This window comes from Aotus nancymaae, unplaced genomic scaffold (assembly GCF_030222135.1).
Source record: "Aotus nancymaae isolate 86718 unplaced genomic scaffold, 86718_ANA_hifiasm-v0.15.2.pri h1tg000019l, whole genome shotgun sequence".
NCBI classification, from domain to species: domain Eukaryota; kingdom Metazoa; phylum Chordata; class Mammalia; order Primates; family Aotidae; genus Aotus; species Aotus nancymaae.
Window position 1 is genome coordinate 33,871,097 of NW_026988431.1, and position 16,751 is coordinate 33,887,847.

A 16,751-nucleotide genomic window follows, 5' to 3' on the forward strand; every position below is an offset into this window, starting at 1 on the left:
ATGAAGATGTTGCATTTCCAAGCGGTGGCAAGTCCTCACAGTGAGTCTTGGAGGATCCACCAGAACCTGCAGCCGGTGGCAAGGGATTGTGGGAGGCAGTTCATTCCTGAAACAGTCGTCTCCGGGCTTTGCACGGAGGGCGCTCTGGGAGCTCCGGGCGCGCGTGGGGACCTGGACTCGGAGAGGGAGGTAGAGGTTGGAGAGGTGAGCTGGGAACAGGCTCCAGAGAGTGGAATTCCTGGTCGCAGATGGGGCGTGGAGAGCGTCTCTCTGAACTGGTGTAGGGGCTGAACATACTTATAGCGGAGGGGTAGAGCCCAGCGGCTGAGCCGGCTGGGGAGTCCATCCAGAGCTCCAGGAACTCTGGGTCCGAGTCCTCCTCGTAGACCTCCTCCTGGGCGGCGACCTCTGGGACAGACGCGCAGAATTCCTGCTCGACGACGACGTCCTCCCTGAGAGCGCCCAGGAAAACGTCCACTTCCAGGCTGGCAGAAAAGTCGCCCTCCGCTCCTGAGCGTTCGTAGACGAAGCTCAGGAGGACCTCCGGGATCAGGATGAGGGTGTGTCCACCGAGAGATACTCGCATGATTGACGTGGGCGCGGGCACCAGCACCAAGTCGACGTGGTCCTGGGACACCTTCAGGGCACAGCCCGCGGCCAGGACCACCACGAAGGTGAGCGCGTCCGCGGCCGGGGCCCTCGTCGGGTCTTCCAGGGTGCGCGCCACGCGGGGTTGGGGGGCCGCGGGCTCATCCAATCGGCGGCGCTTGGCAGGGCCGGGTCCTCCTAACTGCGGTCCCCACCAGGGCGCAGGGCAGGCGCTGGGGCTGCGAGGCCGGCTGCCCATCACCTCGACGGAGCCGCGGACGGCGCTCCTGGGCCTGGCAGGGGACGTGGGGCGCGCGGGCGGCGAAGTCCTCTTTGAGGTAACAGGTGTCGGTTGAAGGCGAGGCGTGTTGGGGCTGACGGGGCACAGGACCGCGAGACGCGGGGAGAGTTCTCGGAGATCCAGGGGCGCCTCCCGGAGACCGCAGTCCGGGTTGCTGGGGGATCGTCGCCGGTTGGGTGGCTGGGCCTCGCGCGATGGAATCTTGGGCCTTCCCGGCGCAGACCCGGATGCACGTCCGATGACTAAGAACGTGGAACGTCAGGTGACTTGGGCGCGCCAGGATTTATCTGTATAGGCCCCGCCTCCCAACAATGCTCTGCGGCAGGCGTGGCCTAGAGATGATTGGATCAATGTAGAGCAAGAGCGAGGCGGGTGGGTGGGTCTCCGTGTCTGCCGGGGAACATTCCTTGGATGTATTCTTGGGACCCAATGGCGGTCATTGCTTTTACTCTTGGTTAAGAAAACAAAAGCCAAAACACAATTTCAAAAACTGCTTGCTTACTTTTATAAGTAGCTTATGTCTAAATGTCTCTTCTAAGATTTTCCAGGAATGTATGAAAAAGAGCTTTAACTCAAACTCATCGCTCTTTCCCACCCAGTCTACGTGTTTCTAAAAAGTTCTTTCATTTCTGTTAGGAATTAGAAAGGAAAATTTTGCTCTGATTAGTGAACTTTAATTTTTGTGAGTACATAATAGGTACATATATATGGGTTATATGAGATACTTTGATACAGGCATGCAATATGTAGTGGTAACATCATGGTAAATAGGGTATCCATTGTCTCAAACATTTATGCTTTGTGTTACAAGCAATCCAATTATACTCTTACAGTTATTTAAAGATGTACAATTAAATTAGGATTGACTATGGTCACCCGGTTGTGCTATTAAATACTAGGTTTTATTTATTAATTCTTTTTTTTTGTACCTATTAACCATTTCCATTTGCCCCCACCCTCACTACCCTTCCCAGCTTCTGGTAACCATCCTTCTACTCTCTATCTCCGTACGTTCAATTGTTTTAATTTTTAGCTGCCATAAATAAGTGAGAATATGAGAAGTTTGTTTTTCTGTGCCTGACTTATTTCACTTAATGTAATGACCTCCAGTTCCATCCATGTTGTTGCTAATGACAGAATCTCATTCTTCTTTTATGGCTGAATAGTACTCCATTGTGTATATGTACCACATTTTTTTTTTTTTTTTTGAGACGGAGTCTTGCTCAGTTGCCAGGTACCAGGCTGGAGTGCAGCGGCGGGATGTCGGCTCACTGCAACCTCCGCCTACTGGGTTCAAGCAATTCTCCTTCCTCAACCTCCCGAGTAGCTGGGACTACAGGTGCGCACCACCACACCCAGCTAATTTTTGTATTTTTAGTAGAGATGGAGTTTCACCATGTTGGCCAGGATGGTCTCGATTTCTTGACCTCGTGATCTGCCCACCTCGGCCTCCCAAAGTACTGGGACCACAGGCGTGAGCCACCGCACCCGGCCACATTTTCTTTATCCATTCATCTGTTGATGAACACTTAGGTTGCTTCCAAATCTTGGCTATTGTGAATAACACTCCAGTAAACATGGGAGTGCAGATACCTCTTCAATATCCTGCTTTTCTTTCTTTTGATTATATATCTGGCAGTGAGATTGCTGGATCATATAACTCTCCTTTTAGATTTTTGCAGAACCTCCGAACTGTTCTCCATAGTGGTTTTTACTAGTTTACATTCTCACCAGCAGTGTATGAGGGTTCCCTCTTCTCCACATCCTTGCTAGCATTTGTTATTTCCTGCCTTTTGGAGTAAAAGCCATTTTAACTAGAGTAAGATGATATCTCATTGTAGTTTTGATTTGCATTGGTCTCATGACCAGTGATGTTGAGCACCTTTTCATATACCTGTTTGCCATTTGTATGTCTTCTTTTGAGAAATATTTATTCAGTTCTTTTGCCCATTTTAAAATTGTATTATTAGATTTTTTCCTATAGAGTTGTTTGAGCTTCTTATGTATTCTAGTTATTAATCTCTTGTCAGATAGTAGTTTGCAGATATTTGCTTTCATCCTGTGTGTTGTCTCTTCAGTTTGTTGATATTTCCTTTGCTATGCAGAAGCTTTTTAACTTGATGTGATCTCATTTGTCCACTTTTGCTTTGGTTACCTGTACTTGTGGACTATTACTCAAGAAAATTTTTACCCAATGTTTTGTAATAGTAGTTTTATATTTTGAGGTCTTTTTTTTTTTTTGAGACGGAGTTTTGCCCTTGTTGCTCAGGCTCGAGTGCAATTGTGCGATCTCAACTCACTGCAACCTCTACCTCACTGACTCAAGCGATTCTCCTGGCTCAGTCTCTCTAGTAGCTAGGATTACACATGCCTGCCATCATGCCTGGCTAATTTGTTTTTGTATTTATAGGAGAGACGGGTTTCATCATATTGGCTAGGCTGATCCCAAACTCTTGACCTCAGGTGTAAAGTGGTATCTTGTGTATTTCTGTTGCATTTCTCTGATTGCTTGGGAGGTTGATCATGTTTTCATATATGTGTTGGGCATTCATGTAAAACATCTTCTGTGTGATATGTGTTTATGTCTTTTGCTCATTTTTTGTTATTGATTTTTGAAACTTAAAAAAAGTTACTTATATGTGTTGAAATGATCTTTCCCATTTTGTGACTTGTTTTTATTTACATTCTTTATAGTGTCTTTGGATAAAGAGGAGTTTGTACTTTTAAAATAGCTTCATATTCATTAGTTTTGTTCTTTATGCTTTGCAATTTTTGTGTATTGTTTAAGTCACATTCCCTATTTCAAGATCATTTCTGTATTTCCCCAGCATTTAAATGTTTACCTTTCAAAATTTGAACTTTTTATTGATACGTAATAGATTGTTTTATAATCATGAGTTAGCAATCCAATTTCAATTATTTCCCATGTGCAAAACCAATTGTCCTGACACTTTAGGTTGAATAACTCACCTTTTTCCATGGAACTGCATCATTTCCTGAATTACATTTCTTGTGTATGTGTGGATGTCTTTTATCTTTTTATTCAATTGCACTGATTTTATTGTGTAACCAGAGGCAAGTTCACACAATTAATACACTGAATATGTTATAGTTAATGCAATACATTTAATACATTATAACTAACATATGACTAATTAAATTAGTATATTTTCATAATTTTTTTTGGTCTACAATATCTCTGACTTATGTGCATTAAAAAATTTTAAGTTATTTTAACTGAAATTTTAAGTTTTTTTTAACTGAAAAATAATTGTAATAATTATGGGGTAAAATGTGGTGTTTTAATATGTGTGTAGATTGTGGAATGATTAAACCAAGCTAATCAACATATCCATCATCCATATCCCATTTTTTCTTTTGATGAGAACATTTAAAGTCTTTTTTAGGAATTTGGAAATATACAATACATAATTGTTGACTCTTGTCATCACGCTGTAAGATAGATCTCAAAAACTTTTTCCTCCTGCCTGACTGAAACTTTGTACTCTTTGACCAACATGTCCCCATTCCCCCCACACCCCTCCCACTACTGGTAAAGCCCATTAAACTCTCTACCTCTATGAGTTTGACTTTTTTTTTTTTTTGAGATGGAGTCTTGCTCTGTCACCCAGGCTAGAGTGCAGTGTCTCTATCTCGGCTCACTGCAACCTCTGCCTCCTGGATTCACGTGATTCTCCTGCCTCAGCCTCCTGAGTAGCTGGGACTACAGGCGCCTGCCACCACACCTGGCTAATTTTTAAATTTTTGTACTTTTGGTAGAGATGGGGTTTCACCGTGTTAGCCAGGATGGTCTCGATATCCTGACCTCATGATCCACCCACCTCGGCCTCCCAAAGTGCTGAGATTAAAGGCGTGAGCCACCGCACCCAGGTGAGTTTGACTTTTTAGAATTTCACATATAGATGAAATAATTGTTTTTTTGCTTATCTTTAAAATATGGCATTATTAATTGAAAAATTCCAAATCAAAACAGTTGTTTCCAACCAGTACTTTGCTACCATTATTTCACTGTCTTCTGGATTCATTTTTGCTGCTGAGAAGCCAGTTGTCTAACTGCCTTATCATTGAAGTTGCCTTCTCTTTTTGCATATTAAAAAATCTCTTTGACTTTGGTGTTTTTAGACTTATTACAATAATCTGAAATGTGCATTTATTTTTATTTATCATTTTTGAAAGTTGTTATGCTTTCTTAATGAGGGCACTATACTATGCCCAGAACTATGTATGTTCTTAGAAATATACTTGTTTTTTTCCTCTCTTGGGCACTGAAAGCCTTGCTACCTGTGTCTGCCGTAGGATCATAAAGATTAATATATTCATACCTTTTACACTTGTTCATGGTGGGAATCTGTTCATCCCCAATATTCCAGATTGAAATGATAAAATTCTCAGTACATGGCATTTCTTAATACTTACTACCTTTATCCATCTATGTTCTTTGATTTAGGGCTATGAGCTTAGAATCCCTTTATGATATCTCCAAGAAGGTAGTTAACCCTGGGTATAAGGTATATTCTTTTCAGAGAATGTGAGGAGAGAGTTTAATTTTTGCCAGGCTCACCATCTATTAAGGAACTTCTTAAAGTAAACTCAGCTTTTCCCCCTAAAGCAGATTGTGTTTTATTCTACTTGGAGCCAAGACTGATAAATAAATTTTAGTTCCATCTCATTTTGTATTGAGTTTTTTTAAAATCTTTTTTATTAGCTTACCCACTAAAGGTATCATGTTTTGGAAGGCTAATATCATGTTTCTCAGGGCCGTGTGACCACTGCATTTTTTTTTCCCCCATAAATGGGCGATTTAAACCGAAACTCTAGGTAACCGTGGATTGTTAAGTACTCTCAAGGTAATTTTTGCTTTAGCTCTCACTGGACTCACTGGGACTGTATGTCTCTGGATTCGTGATTTGTCATTTTTGGCTTTGGAGAATTTCTCCTACATTTTTATAAGCTATGCTATTCCTTTAAAAATATTAAAATAATTTTCTCCATCACTTTCAAGAGTGTTGTTTTGAGGATTTTTGGAACTGTTTAGTTTGCATATTGCTGAAAATGGATGTCCTTTGTTATTTCTAGTGTAGAGTATCATTCTCTTGTAATAGAACACACAGTTTTGGAAACAGGGCCACCATCCCGCTTCAGAATGACCAGCTAATTAGGCTGAGACTTGTGACTGATTGACTGCTTTGTTATAGGGAGGGCTGGAGAGATGATTGAGTTGTGGTGGTAATTATGGGCAAGATGGTAATATAGGGGAATTCCATCTACTGAAGGCAGAGAGCATGGCTAGGAAATATTAAACCGTATTAGCTATAGACATCTACTTTCAAAAGAAGTATACAGGCTTCCAGGGATCAGAAATGGAGTAGAAAACCCAATCTCTGAGCAGCTGATGTTTTGATGATTCACGGTATTGGGACTAAACTATATAATGGCAATTTCTGTTCCTTTCAGGGGGCTAAAATTTGACTCACTGCCAATGTTCAAAGGTTGAAGAGGCACTAACCACTGTTGCATGGTTGTGCCTGTAGTTGGTCAAGGAAAGACAAATTGAAAATTGGAATGAGCCTCTGTGTAATTGATTAGACCTGTGACTTTTGAGAAAGACAAGTTACAAGAGTTCTAAAGCCCTCGTTCTGAGTGGTGGTCCTGGGAAGACTAGGAAGTGGAAACTATAAAGATTATAAACATGGGATGCAGAAGAAGAATTCCCACCCAGAGTGTGCCCACTAATGAAAATTACTAAACAGGAGGCAATCCAATGTGATTAGAAACAAATAATGAGATATTTTACCTGTGGGGAAATTGAATCAATTTAGCTATTATAGTTAAAAAATTTTCAACACATAAATGGTGGAATACCTTCCATGAACAAACTAGAAGTTTATGATACCAAGTGGAAAAGTTTTGAAGCACAAAGGAAGTAAAAATCTTGAAAAAAAAAATCCTGAAAAAAAATTCTTTGGAATGAAAACTTTCTTATAGAAGTATAAACAGAATAACACAAAACAAAACAAAAAACAAACAGAATATTGGAAGCAGTTGACCAGAGTAGTTAATTGGATTAAAGAATAAAGGAGGTTGGGACTGGGCATGGTGGCTGCTTGTAATCCCAGATCTTTTGGAGGCCAAGGCGGGTGGATCACTTGAGGTCAGGAGTTTGAGACAAGCCTGCCAACATGGCAAAACCCCATCTCTACCAAAAATACAAAAAAGTAGCCAGGCATGGTGGTAAGTGCCTGTAATCCCAGCTACTTAGGAGGCTGAGGGAGGAGAATCGTTTGAACCCAGGAGGCAGAGGTTGTAGTGAGCCGAAATTGGGTCACTGCACTCCAGTCTGGGTGACAAAGTGAGATTTCATCTCAAAAAAAAAAAAAAAAAAAAATACAGGAAGTTGGAATTGATAAGGTGTACACACACTTACAGACATACACATATATTAAGATATTAAGATGTTATAAGCCAGGGGAGCAGTGCCATTATATATCTAATTGGATTTCTTGTTTCTTTTCTTTTTTTTTTGGGACAGGGTCTCGATCTATCACTCAGGCTGGAGTACAGTGGCATGATCTCAGCTTACTGCAACCTTCATCTCCTGAGTTCAAGCGATTCTCCTGCCTCAGCCTCCCGAGTAGCTGAGATTAAGACACATGCTACCATGCCAGGCTAATTTTTGTGTTTTTGGTGACATGGGGTTTTGCCATGTTGGCCAGGCTGGTCTTGAACTGCTGACCTCAGGTGATCCACCCACTTCGGCCTCCCGTCTGATTGGATTTCTAACATGGGGATCTAGGGGATATTCCAAGAGATGGAACCTAAGATTTTGTGGTACTTCAGGCAAGAAATAATTTTCAATATTGAGAGTTAACTAAATTCTATCAAGCTAAATGAAAATATAGTCTACATCTAGACACATTATAGTAAACTGTAGAACACCAAAGGCAAATCAACATTTAAAAAATATACTAAAATTGGCCAGATGTGGTGGCTCACACCTGTAATCCCAGCACTTTAGGAGGTCAAGGTGGGTGGATCACTTGAGCCCAGGAGTTCCAGACTAGCCTGGGCAACATGGTGAAACCTGTCTATACAAAAAATACACTTGAGCCTGGGATGTTGAGGCTGCAGTGAGCCGTGATCACACCACTGCACTCCAGCTTGGGCGACAGAGTGAACCCTTTCTCAAAAACAAACTCTCTCTCTACACACACACACATACACACACACACAACCAGCCAAATCACATATAAAAGGAGTAACAACTTGACTGACAGAAGACATCCTGCAACAACAAAAAATGGCAAAACAACAGGCTAATATTTTTAAAGTACTGTAGTTAAATATTTTTAAAATTAAGAATGAATGCATAATTAAAACATTTACAGACGTACAATTCTAAGAAAGTTTATCACACAAAAACATGCTCAGACTTAGAGAAGCAAGGTAGTTGATTTCATATAAGACACAGTGGAAAGAAATATTAAAGGATATTCTTCAGCAAAAAGAGCACTGAAGCTAGAATGAGGGAATGGAGTGTAAGAATAAAAAGAAAATAATTGGTAAGGCATGGTGGTAAATCTGAGTAGTTATTGATGTTTTTAAATAAAATAAAACCAGCTTGTTGATGTCAGCTCTATCAGTAATATTTTATTTCCTATACAAAATATGAGGCAAATACAGTAATACATTAACATTTTAAAAGTTAGAAGTTTGGTTTTCATGAGAAAAAACTTAGGGTGAATTTTAAAAGGTATAAAATAATGTGGAATAGCAGGAATGCAAACACTTTCCATTGGGTGAAATCAACAGATTAACAAATTAAAAAAATACATAACAATGCATGCTGAAAATATCTGATAAAATTCAACACAAATTTTCATTTAGAATTAGAAGTAAAGACTGGAAGAGAACTTCAGCAGGATAAGGGGTTCCTAGGAAGAAGCAACTTACAGTCTTGTATAGTAAGCATACTATTTGGCAGTTTCCTTGGATAGCAGTTGGAAAAACTCTGAGAAAAGCCATGGCTAAGTCTGCCTAGATTCATGGGAAAAAATACAACGTAACCAACAACGTAAGAAATGTAGTGATTTCTTGGTTTTGGGAGAAACGGGAGTGGCAGTATGATGCTGGACAAAGACTGGAGTTTCAGAGAAACATCTGATGCAAAATGAAGGAGAATGAAGGGATCTGATTATGACCTTGTAAAGAAGCCCAGAAATCTGAAGACACATTTTCTGGTATCCTTGGGCAGATTTTCTATTTATAGATGAGATCTAGAATCTGCCTTTACTTCCTGACGTCTTCATCTCCTACTATTGGTAGTGTGCAGCGAAAAAGCAATTGTCTGCACACGCAGTGCTCAACTTCCAGTTTGTTGGATACTGAATGTGAGGGATTATGGCAATCCCAGAGGGCCGCCAGCAGGGCGGCCATAGTTGTGTGTACGTGGGAGTGGGGGTTCATTCCTGGAACAGGCGCCTCCGGGCCTTGCACGGAGGGCGCTCTGGGAGCTCCGGGCGCGCGTGGGGACCTGGACTCGGAGAGGGAGGTAGAGGTTGGAGAGGTGAGCTGGGAACAGGCTCCAGAAGTTGGAATTCCTGGTCAAAGATGGGGCGTGGAGAGCATCTCTCTGAACTGGTGTAGGGGCTGAACATACTTATAGCGGAGGGGTAGAGCCCAGTAGTTGAGCCGGCTGGGGAGTCCATCCAGAGCTCCAGGAACTCGGGGTCCGCGTCCTCCTCGTAGACCTCCTCTTGGGCGGCAATCTCTGGGACAGATGCGCAGAATTCCTGCTCGACGACGACGTCCTCCCCGAGAGCGCCCAGGAAAACATTGGTTTCTAGGAAGGCAGACAAGTCGCCCTGCTCTACTAAGCGTTCGTCGATGGAGCTCAGGAAGACCTCGGAGATCAGGAAGAGGGTGTGTCCACCGAGAGACACTCTTATGATCGACGTGGGCGCGGGCTCCAGCACCAGGTCGATGTCGTCCCGGGACACCTTCAGGGCACAGCTCGCGTCCAGGACCACTACGAAGATGAGCGCGTCCGCGGCTGGAGTCCCCGCCGGGTCTTCCAGGCTGGGCGCCACGCGGGCTTGGGGGGCCGCGGGCTCCTCCAGTCGGCGGCGCTTAGCAGGGCCGGGTCTTCCTGGCTGCTGTCCCCACCAGGGCGCAGGGCAGGCGCTGGGGCTGCGGGGCCGGCTGTCCATCACCTCGACGGCGCTGCGGACGGCGCTCTTGGGCCTGGCAGAGGATGTGGGGACTGGGCGGTGAAGTCCTCTTTGAGGTAACAGGTGTCGGTGGTAGGCGAGGCGGGTTGAGGAGGACTGGGCGCAGGACCACGCTACGTGGGGCGAGTCCTCGGATCTCCAGGGGCGCCTCCCGGAGACTGCAGTCCGTGCTGCTAGGGATGTCTCGCCGGCCGCCTGGTCGGCTTCGCGCGTTGGAATCTTGGGACTTCCTGGCACAGACCCGGATGCGCACTGCAAAACCAATTATGTTGTAAATGGCGGCAGCGTTATGGAAGTCGCAAAATGTCACTCAGTGCTCTGCCCCCTAGAGGACCCTCCATAGAGGTGGAGGTATCAGTGCTGTCCAATAGTCGTGACGGTAGTTGGTAGGTCACGCTGGGGAAATACTCTTACGGGCCCCTAGGGGGCAGGATGATCAGTATAACTTACTCCGAAAAAATGATAAAACAGTAATAGAATTTCAAAGATGGCGCGCCTTTAGAACTCATGTTTTCTTGTGATTTCAGGGATTCTAGAGAAAAGACCACTCAGAAAGCTCTCCCTGACCCATCAAAATGCTACGTACAATTCCTTTAGTGCTGGTAAATTATTTCATTTTAAGAGTATTCAGAAAATATAGATTTCTATTTAGGATTTTTTTTTTTTTTTTTTAAATACTAAGTGAAGCCAGGAGTGGTGGCTTATGCCACATCTTCTTTCCTGTTCTCTTAGATAAATTGTTCACGCTCCTAGCAAAGGCCACCCACTCCACTTGTGCAGTTGATTTAATCTCATCTTGCCTTCTCAAGAACATTAAAATTATGTCTCTGTCCTGGATCATTTCACATTTTAGCTATCTCATCAAATTTTAACTACTGAATCAATATCTTCAACATATAATTTGAGAAGAAACCTCTTCTGCGTTAAAGAAAAACTCTTAACTTAAACCCCTCCAGTTTCTACACCATTTTCCTTATATCAGAACTCTTGAGTTAGTCAACAATACTTGTATTCTCCAACTTCCTTTCTCCCATGCTCTTTTGAGCCCATTCTAACCAGACTCCTGTCTGTGCCAGTAATTTATAAGCCCTCTTACTAAGGTCACCAATGACCCCTATGTTATTATATCTAATGGTTAATTCTCAGTCCTTATCTTGAGCTATGAGCAACATTTGACACAGTCAATTACACTCTCCTTTAAACATTTACTCCCTTGGCATTCAAGATCTTTCACTCTCCCAGTCTGTCTTTGGCATCTTATTTTTTCCCCTCATTCTGAAGGTTGGAATATTCCAGGACCCAGTTTTTGACCCTTTTTTTTCCTATCAACTTTTACTCTCTTATGTTATATGACATCTGTATGTTGGTGACTCAAATATGTGTCTCCCTCCTGTACATCCCCTATGAACATTCAATTGCACTGTCAACATTTTCTCCTGGATATCTTTTAATTTGAAACACATGTACTTTTTATTTTTATAGGTCAGAATGGTTAAATATTTCTCATTTTATATATTTCAACATAATAGTAGGTGGTTCAAACTTTGGGTCCGAATTTGAGCTCTTTGTATTTCCCCAAAGCCAATTCTCTCTAAGTGTTGAACATCACAGTAATCAGTAACTCCATCCTTCCTTTTGCTCAAACCAAAACTTTGGAATTATCCTTGAGTGTCTTTCTTTCATGCTCCATAGCCATTCCATCAGGGCATCCTAGATCATGCCACTTCTTACCATCCCTCCAACTATCACCCTACTACCACTTTTATCTCTTGAGTAAATTACTGTAGAAGCCTCCTAAATGGTTTCTTTGTATCTCTCCTTTGTCTCTTTTCAGGCTAGTCTCCACACAATAGCTGGAGTTCTTCTGTTAAACCAAAAGTAAATCATGTCACTCTGCTCAAACACCTCCAATTTCTATGATTTTCCTAAAAATTGATGGCTTGCTTACAGATTTGTAATTGTTCTTCTCCAGCCTAGAACACTTCATATCTCTTTATCTGAGTGTTTCCTCACTTCTTTCAGACCATGTTGCCAGCAGCTCAATTTCTGAGGTTTCCCCTGATCACACTATCTAAGATGGCAATCACTGACCCTTCTACTTCCCCTCCCTATCTTAATTTAATCCTTAGCACTTACCAGTATTTAACATGTGGTGCATTTTATTTATTTATCTTGTTTATTGTCTATATTCTCTTCACTAGACTATAAGTTCACCATGGCAGCAATATTTTTTTTCTTTTTTTTATTGCATTTTAGGTTTTGGGGTACATGTGAAGAACATGCAAGTTTGTTGCATAGGTACACACATGGCAGTGTGATGTGCTGCCTTCCTTCCCATCACCTATATTTGGCATTTCTCCCCATGCTATCTCTCCCCAACTCCCCACCCCCCACTGTCCCTCCCCTATTTCCCCTGTACAGACCCCAGTGTGTGATGCTCCCCTCCGTGTGTCCATGTGTTCTTATTGTTCAACATCCACCTATGAGTGAGAACATGCGGTGTTTGATTTTCTGGTCTTGTGTCAGTTTACTGAGAATGATGGTTTCCAGGTTCATCCATGTCCCTACAAAGGACACAAACTCATCGTTTTTGATGGCTGCATAGTATTCCATGGTGTATATGTGCCACATTTTCCCTGTCCAGTCTATCATCGATGGGCATTTGGGTTGGTTCCAGGTCTTTGCTATTGTAAACTGTGCTGCAATGAACATTCGTGTGCATGTGTCCTTAGAGTAGAACGATGTATAATCCTTTGGATATATACCCAGTAGTGGGATTGCTGGGTGAAATGGAATTTCTATGTCTAGGTCCTTGAGGAATCGCCACACTGTCTTCCACAATGGTTGAACTAATTTACACTCCCACCAACAATGTAAAAGTGTTCCTATTTCTCCACATCCTCTCCAGCATCTGTCGTCTCCAGATTTTTTAATGATCGCCATTCTAACTGGCCTGAGGTGGTATCTCAATGTAGTTTTGATTTGCATTTCTCTAATGACCAGTGATGATGAGCATTTTTCATATGTTTATTGGCTTCATGTATGTCTTCTTTTGTAAAGTGTCTGTTCATGTCCTTTTCCCACTTTTGAATGGGCTTGTTTTTTTCTTGTAAATCTGTTTTAGTTCTTTGTAGATTCTGGATATCAGCCCTTTGTTAGATGGGTAGATTGCAAAAGTTTTTTCCCATTCTGTTGGTTGCCGATTCACTCTAATGACTGTTTCTTTTGCTGTGCAGAAGCTGTGTAGTTTGATTAGGTCCCTTTTGTCTATTTTGGTTTTTGTTGCCAATGCTTTTGGTGTTTTGGTCGTGAAGCCCTTGCCTACGCCTATGTTCTGAATGGTTTTGCCTAGGTTTTCTTCTAGGGTTTTTATGGTGTTGGGTCTTATGTTTAAGTCTTTAATCCATCTGGAGTTAATTTTAGTGTAAGGTGTCAGGAAGGGGTCCAGTTTCTGCTTTCTGCACATGGCTAGCCAGTTTTCCCAACACCATTTATTAAACAGGGACTCCTTTTCCCATTGCTTGCTTTTGTCAGGTTTGTCAAAGATCAGATGGTTGTAGATGTGTGGTGTTGCCTCCTAGGCCTCTGTTGTGTTCCATTGGTCTATATCTCTGTTTTGGTACCAGTACCATGCTGTTTTGATTACTGTAGCCTTGTAGTATAGTTTGAAGTCCAGTATTGTCATGCCTCCTGCTTTGCTTTTTTTGCTTAGAATTGACTTGGCTATGCAGGGTCTCTTTTGGTTCCATATGAAGTTTAAGGTGTTTTTTTCCAGTTTTGTGAAGAAGGTCATTGGTAGCTTGATGGGGATAGCGTTGAATCTGTAAATTACTTTGGGCAGTATGGCCATTTTCACGATATTGATTCTTCCTAACCATGAACATGGAATGTTTCTCCATCTGCTTGTGTCCTCTCTTATTTTGTTGAGCGGTGGTTTGTAGTTCTCCTTGAAGAGGTCCTTTACATCCTTTGTTAGTTGTATTCCCAGGTATTTTATTCTCTTTGTAGCAATTGTGAATGGCAGTTCGTTCTTGATGTGGCTCTCTTTAAGTCTGTTTTGGTGTATAGGAATGCTTGTGATTTTTGCACATTGATTTTGTATCCTGAGACTTTGCTGAAGTAGCTTATCAGTTTCAGGAGATTTTGGGCTGAGACAATGGGGTCTTCTAGATACACAATCATGTCATCTGCAAATAGAGGCAATTTGACTTCCTCCTTTCCTATTTGAATACCCTTTATTTCTTTTTCTTGCCTGATTGCTCTGGTTAGAACTTCCAATACTATATTGAATAGGAGTGGTGAGAGAGGGCATCCTTGTCTAGTGCCAGATTTCAAAGGGAATGCTTCCAGTTTTTGCCCATTCAATATGATATTGGCTGTTGGTTTGTCATAAATAGCTTTTATTATTTTGAGATACATTCCATCAATACCTAGTTTATTGAGGGTTTTTAGCATAAAGGGCTGTTGAATTTTGTCGAAGGCCTTCTCTGCATCAATTGAGATAATCATGTGGTTTTTGTCTTTGGTTCTGTTTATGTGGTGAATCACGTTTATAAACTTGCATATGTTGAACCAGCCTTGCATCCCCAGGATGAAGCCTATTTGATCATGGTGGATAAGCTTTTTGATGTGCTGTTGCAATTGGTTTGCCAGTATTTTGTTGAAGATTTTTGCATCTATGTTCATCATGGATATTGGCCTGAAGTTTTCTTTTCTTGTTGAGTCTCTGCTGGGTTTTGGTATCAGGATGATGTTGGTCTCATAAAATGATTTGGGAAGGATTCTGTCTCTTTGGGTTGTTTGGAATAGTTTCAGAGGGAATGGTACCAGCTCCTCTTTGTATGTCTGCTAGAATTCAGCTGTGAACCCGTCTGGACCTGGGCTTTTTTTGGGTGGTAGGCTCTTAATTGCTGCCTCAATTTCAGACCTTGTTATTGGTCTATTCAGGGTTTCGGCTTCTTCCTGGTTTAGGCTTGGGAGGTTGCAAGTGTCCAGGAATTTAACCATTTCTTCCAGGTTTCCTAGTTTATGTGCATAGAGTTGTTTGTAATAATCTCTGATGATGGTTTGTATTTCTGTGGAATCAGTGGTGATATCCCCTTTATCGTTTTTTATTGCATCTTTGATTATTCTCTCATTTCTTTTTTATTAATCAGGCTAGTGGTCTGTGTATTTTGTTGATCATTTTGAAAAACCAGATCCTGGATTTATTGATTTTTTTGAAGGGTTTTTTGTGTCTGTCTCTCCTTCCATTCTGCTGTAATCTTAGCTATTTCTTGTCTTCTGCTAGGTTTTGAGTTTTTTTGGTTTTGCTCCTCTAGCTCTTTCAATTTCGATGATAGGGTGTCGATTTTAGATCTTTCCTTGCTTCTCATGTGGGAATTTATTGCTATATATTTTCCTCTAGAGACTGCTTTAAATGTGTCCCAGAGATTCTGGTATGTTGTGTCTTCATTCTCGTTGATTTTGAAGAACATCTTTATTTCCATGGCAGTAATTTTTAATTTTAGCTTTTATTTTGCTCTTTGCTATTTCTTGGAACACTCTCAGGTGTATGGTGGACAATCAAAAATATATGTTGAATGAGTAAATACTTTTTCCCCATAAATTATGAGCAGTTCTCATTTATCATTAATCTCTTCAAATATTGCTCTCCACCCTATTTTCTCTATTTTCTCCCTCTGGAACAACAACTAGTCATGTTAAAACTTCTTCTTTTCCTTTTTAATAACCACACTTGACTGGCTTTTTTTTTTTTTAATTGGAGAAGGGGACGCAAAATTAACAACGTGAGACAGTTGGGACTTGAGATTAGGAAGAACAATCTTTCCTCCCCATACATGACCACTGACTCAAATAAAAAATAACCTATTGTGGGAGAGCAGCTGCTGCTGTTCCTTTCCTTTAATAGCTCTTATTCCCTTTTTGTTAATTTTTGTGTATTCCCTTCTATGATAAATTACAGATAGTTTTTCTAGATTGCTTATTCTCTCTTTAGCTGTTTCTACTCTGTTGTTTAAATGCATAACATATATTTTTATCTAAGTGCTTACACAGTATATCTCTGGATGTTTCTTTTTTATGCATGTGCATGAGAATAAATGGAGGCTAATTTTAGCTAATTTTTAAAAAGGCAGTTATGTCATTTTTGACAGTTTCTGGTTCCTTAGCCTCATTTCCCTTACTTTATTTTGTTGAAAAATTTATATATACCATTACAATATTTTGGATCTGGTAAATATCTTCATTGTTTGAGGGACTGAATTGCTGTTTCTTCCTTTAGCTTTCTCTCATTTATGTTGAGTTATTTCTTAAGTCTCTGCTTTGGAATGTGAGAGTGCTCATTGGAATTTTATGTTCGAAAGAATTTTAAGGCCTAAGAAAAAGGAATATTTTCACAAAGAGGACATGGGATGCTCTGGGAAGTTTCCAGAAACATTTTCAAGTAGAAACCCTTTAACCCCCTCTTTCTCTCTCTGTTCCTCCTCTCTCTTGCCTTCCTTTACCTCTCCTTTCCCATCCTTCACTTTTCCTTCTTTCCTTTCTTTTCTCCCCTTTCCTTCTTTCCATAAAGACAGTGTGAGTTCCAGATCAGAGTCACATCAGGGCCATCC

General features: G+C 41.4%; 2 protein-coding genes across 2 annotated transcripts; both read right to left on the reverse strand.

Moving 5' to 3' along the window:
* Positions 1–100: 100 nt before the first annotated feature.
* On the reverse strand, positions 101–847 carry LOC105716471 (proline-rich protein 23B-like). Its single transcript, XM_012451101.2, has one exon. The coding sequence runs from the start codon at positions 845–847 to the stop codon at positions 101–103; it is 747 nt and encodes a 248-aa protein (XP_012306524.2).
* Positions 848–9,369: 8,522 nt separating this feature from the next.
* On the reverse strand, positions 9,370–10,116 carry LOC105716470 (proline-rich protein 23C-like). The gene has a single exon (XM_012451100.2). It carries the CDS (start codon positions 10,114–10,116, stop codon positions 9,370–9,372), a length of 747 nt encoding a protein of 248 aa, XP_012306523.2.
* Positions 10,117–16,751: the final 6,635 nt, after the last annotated feature.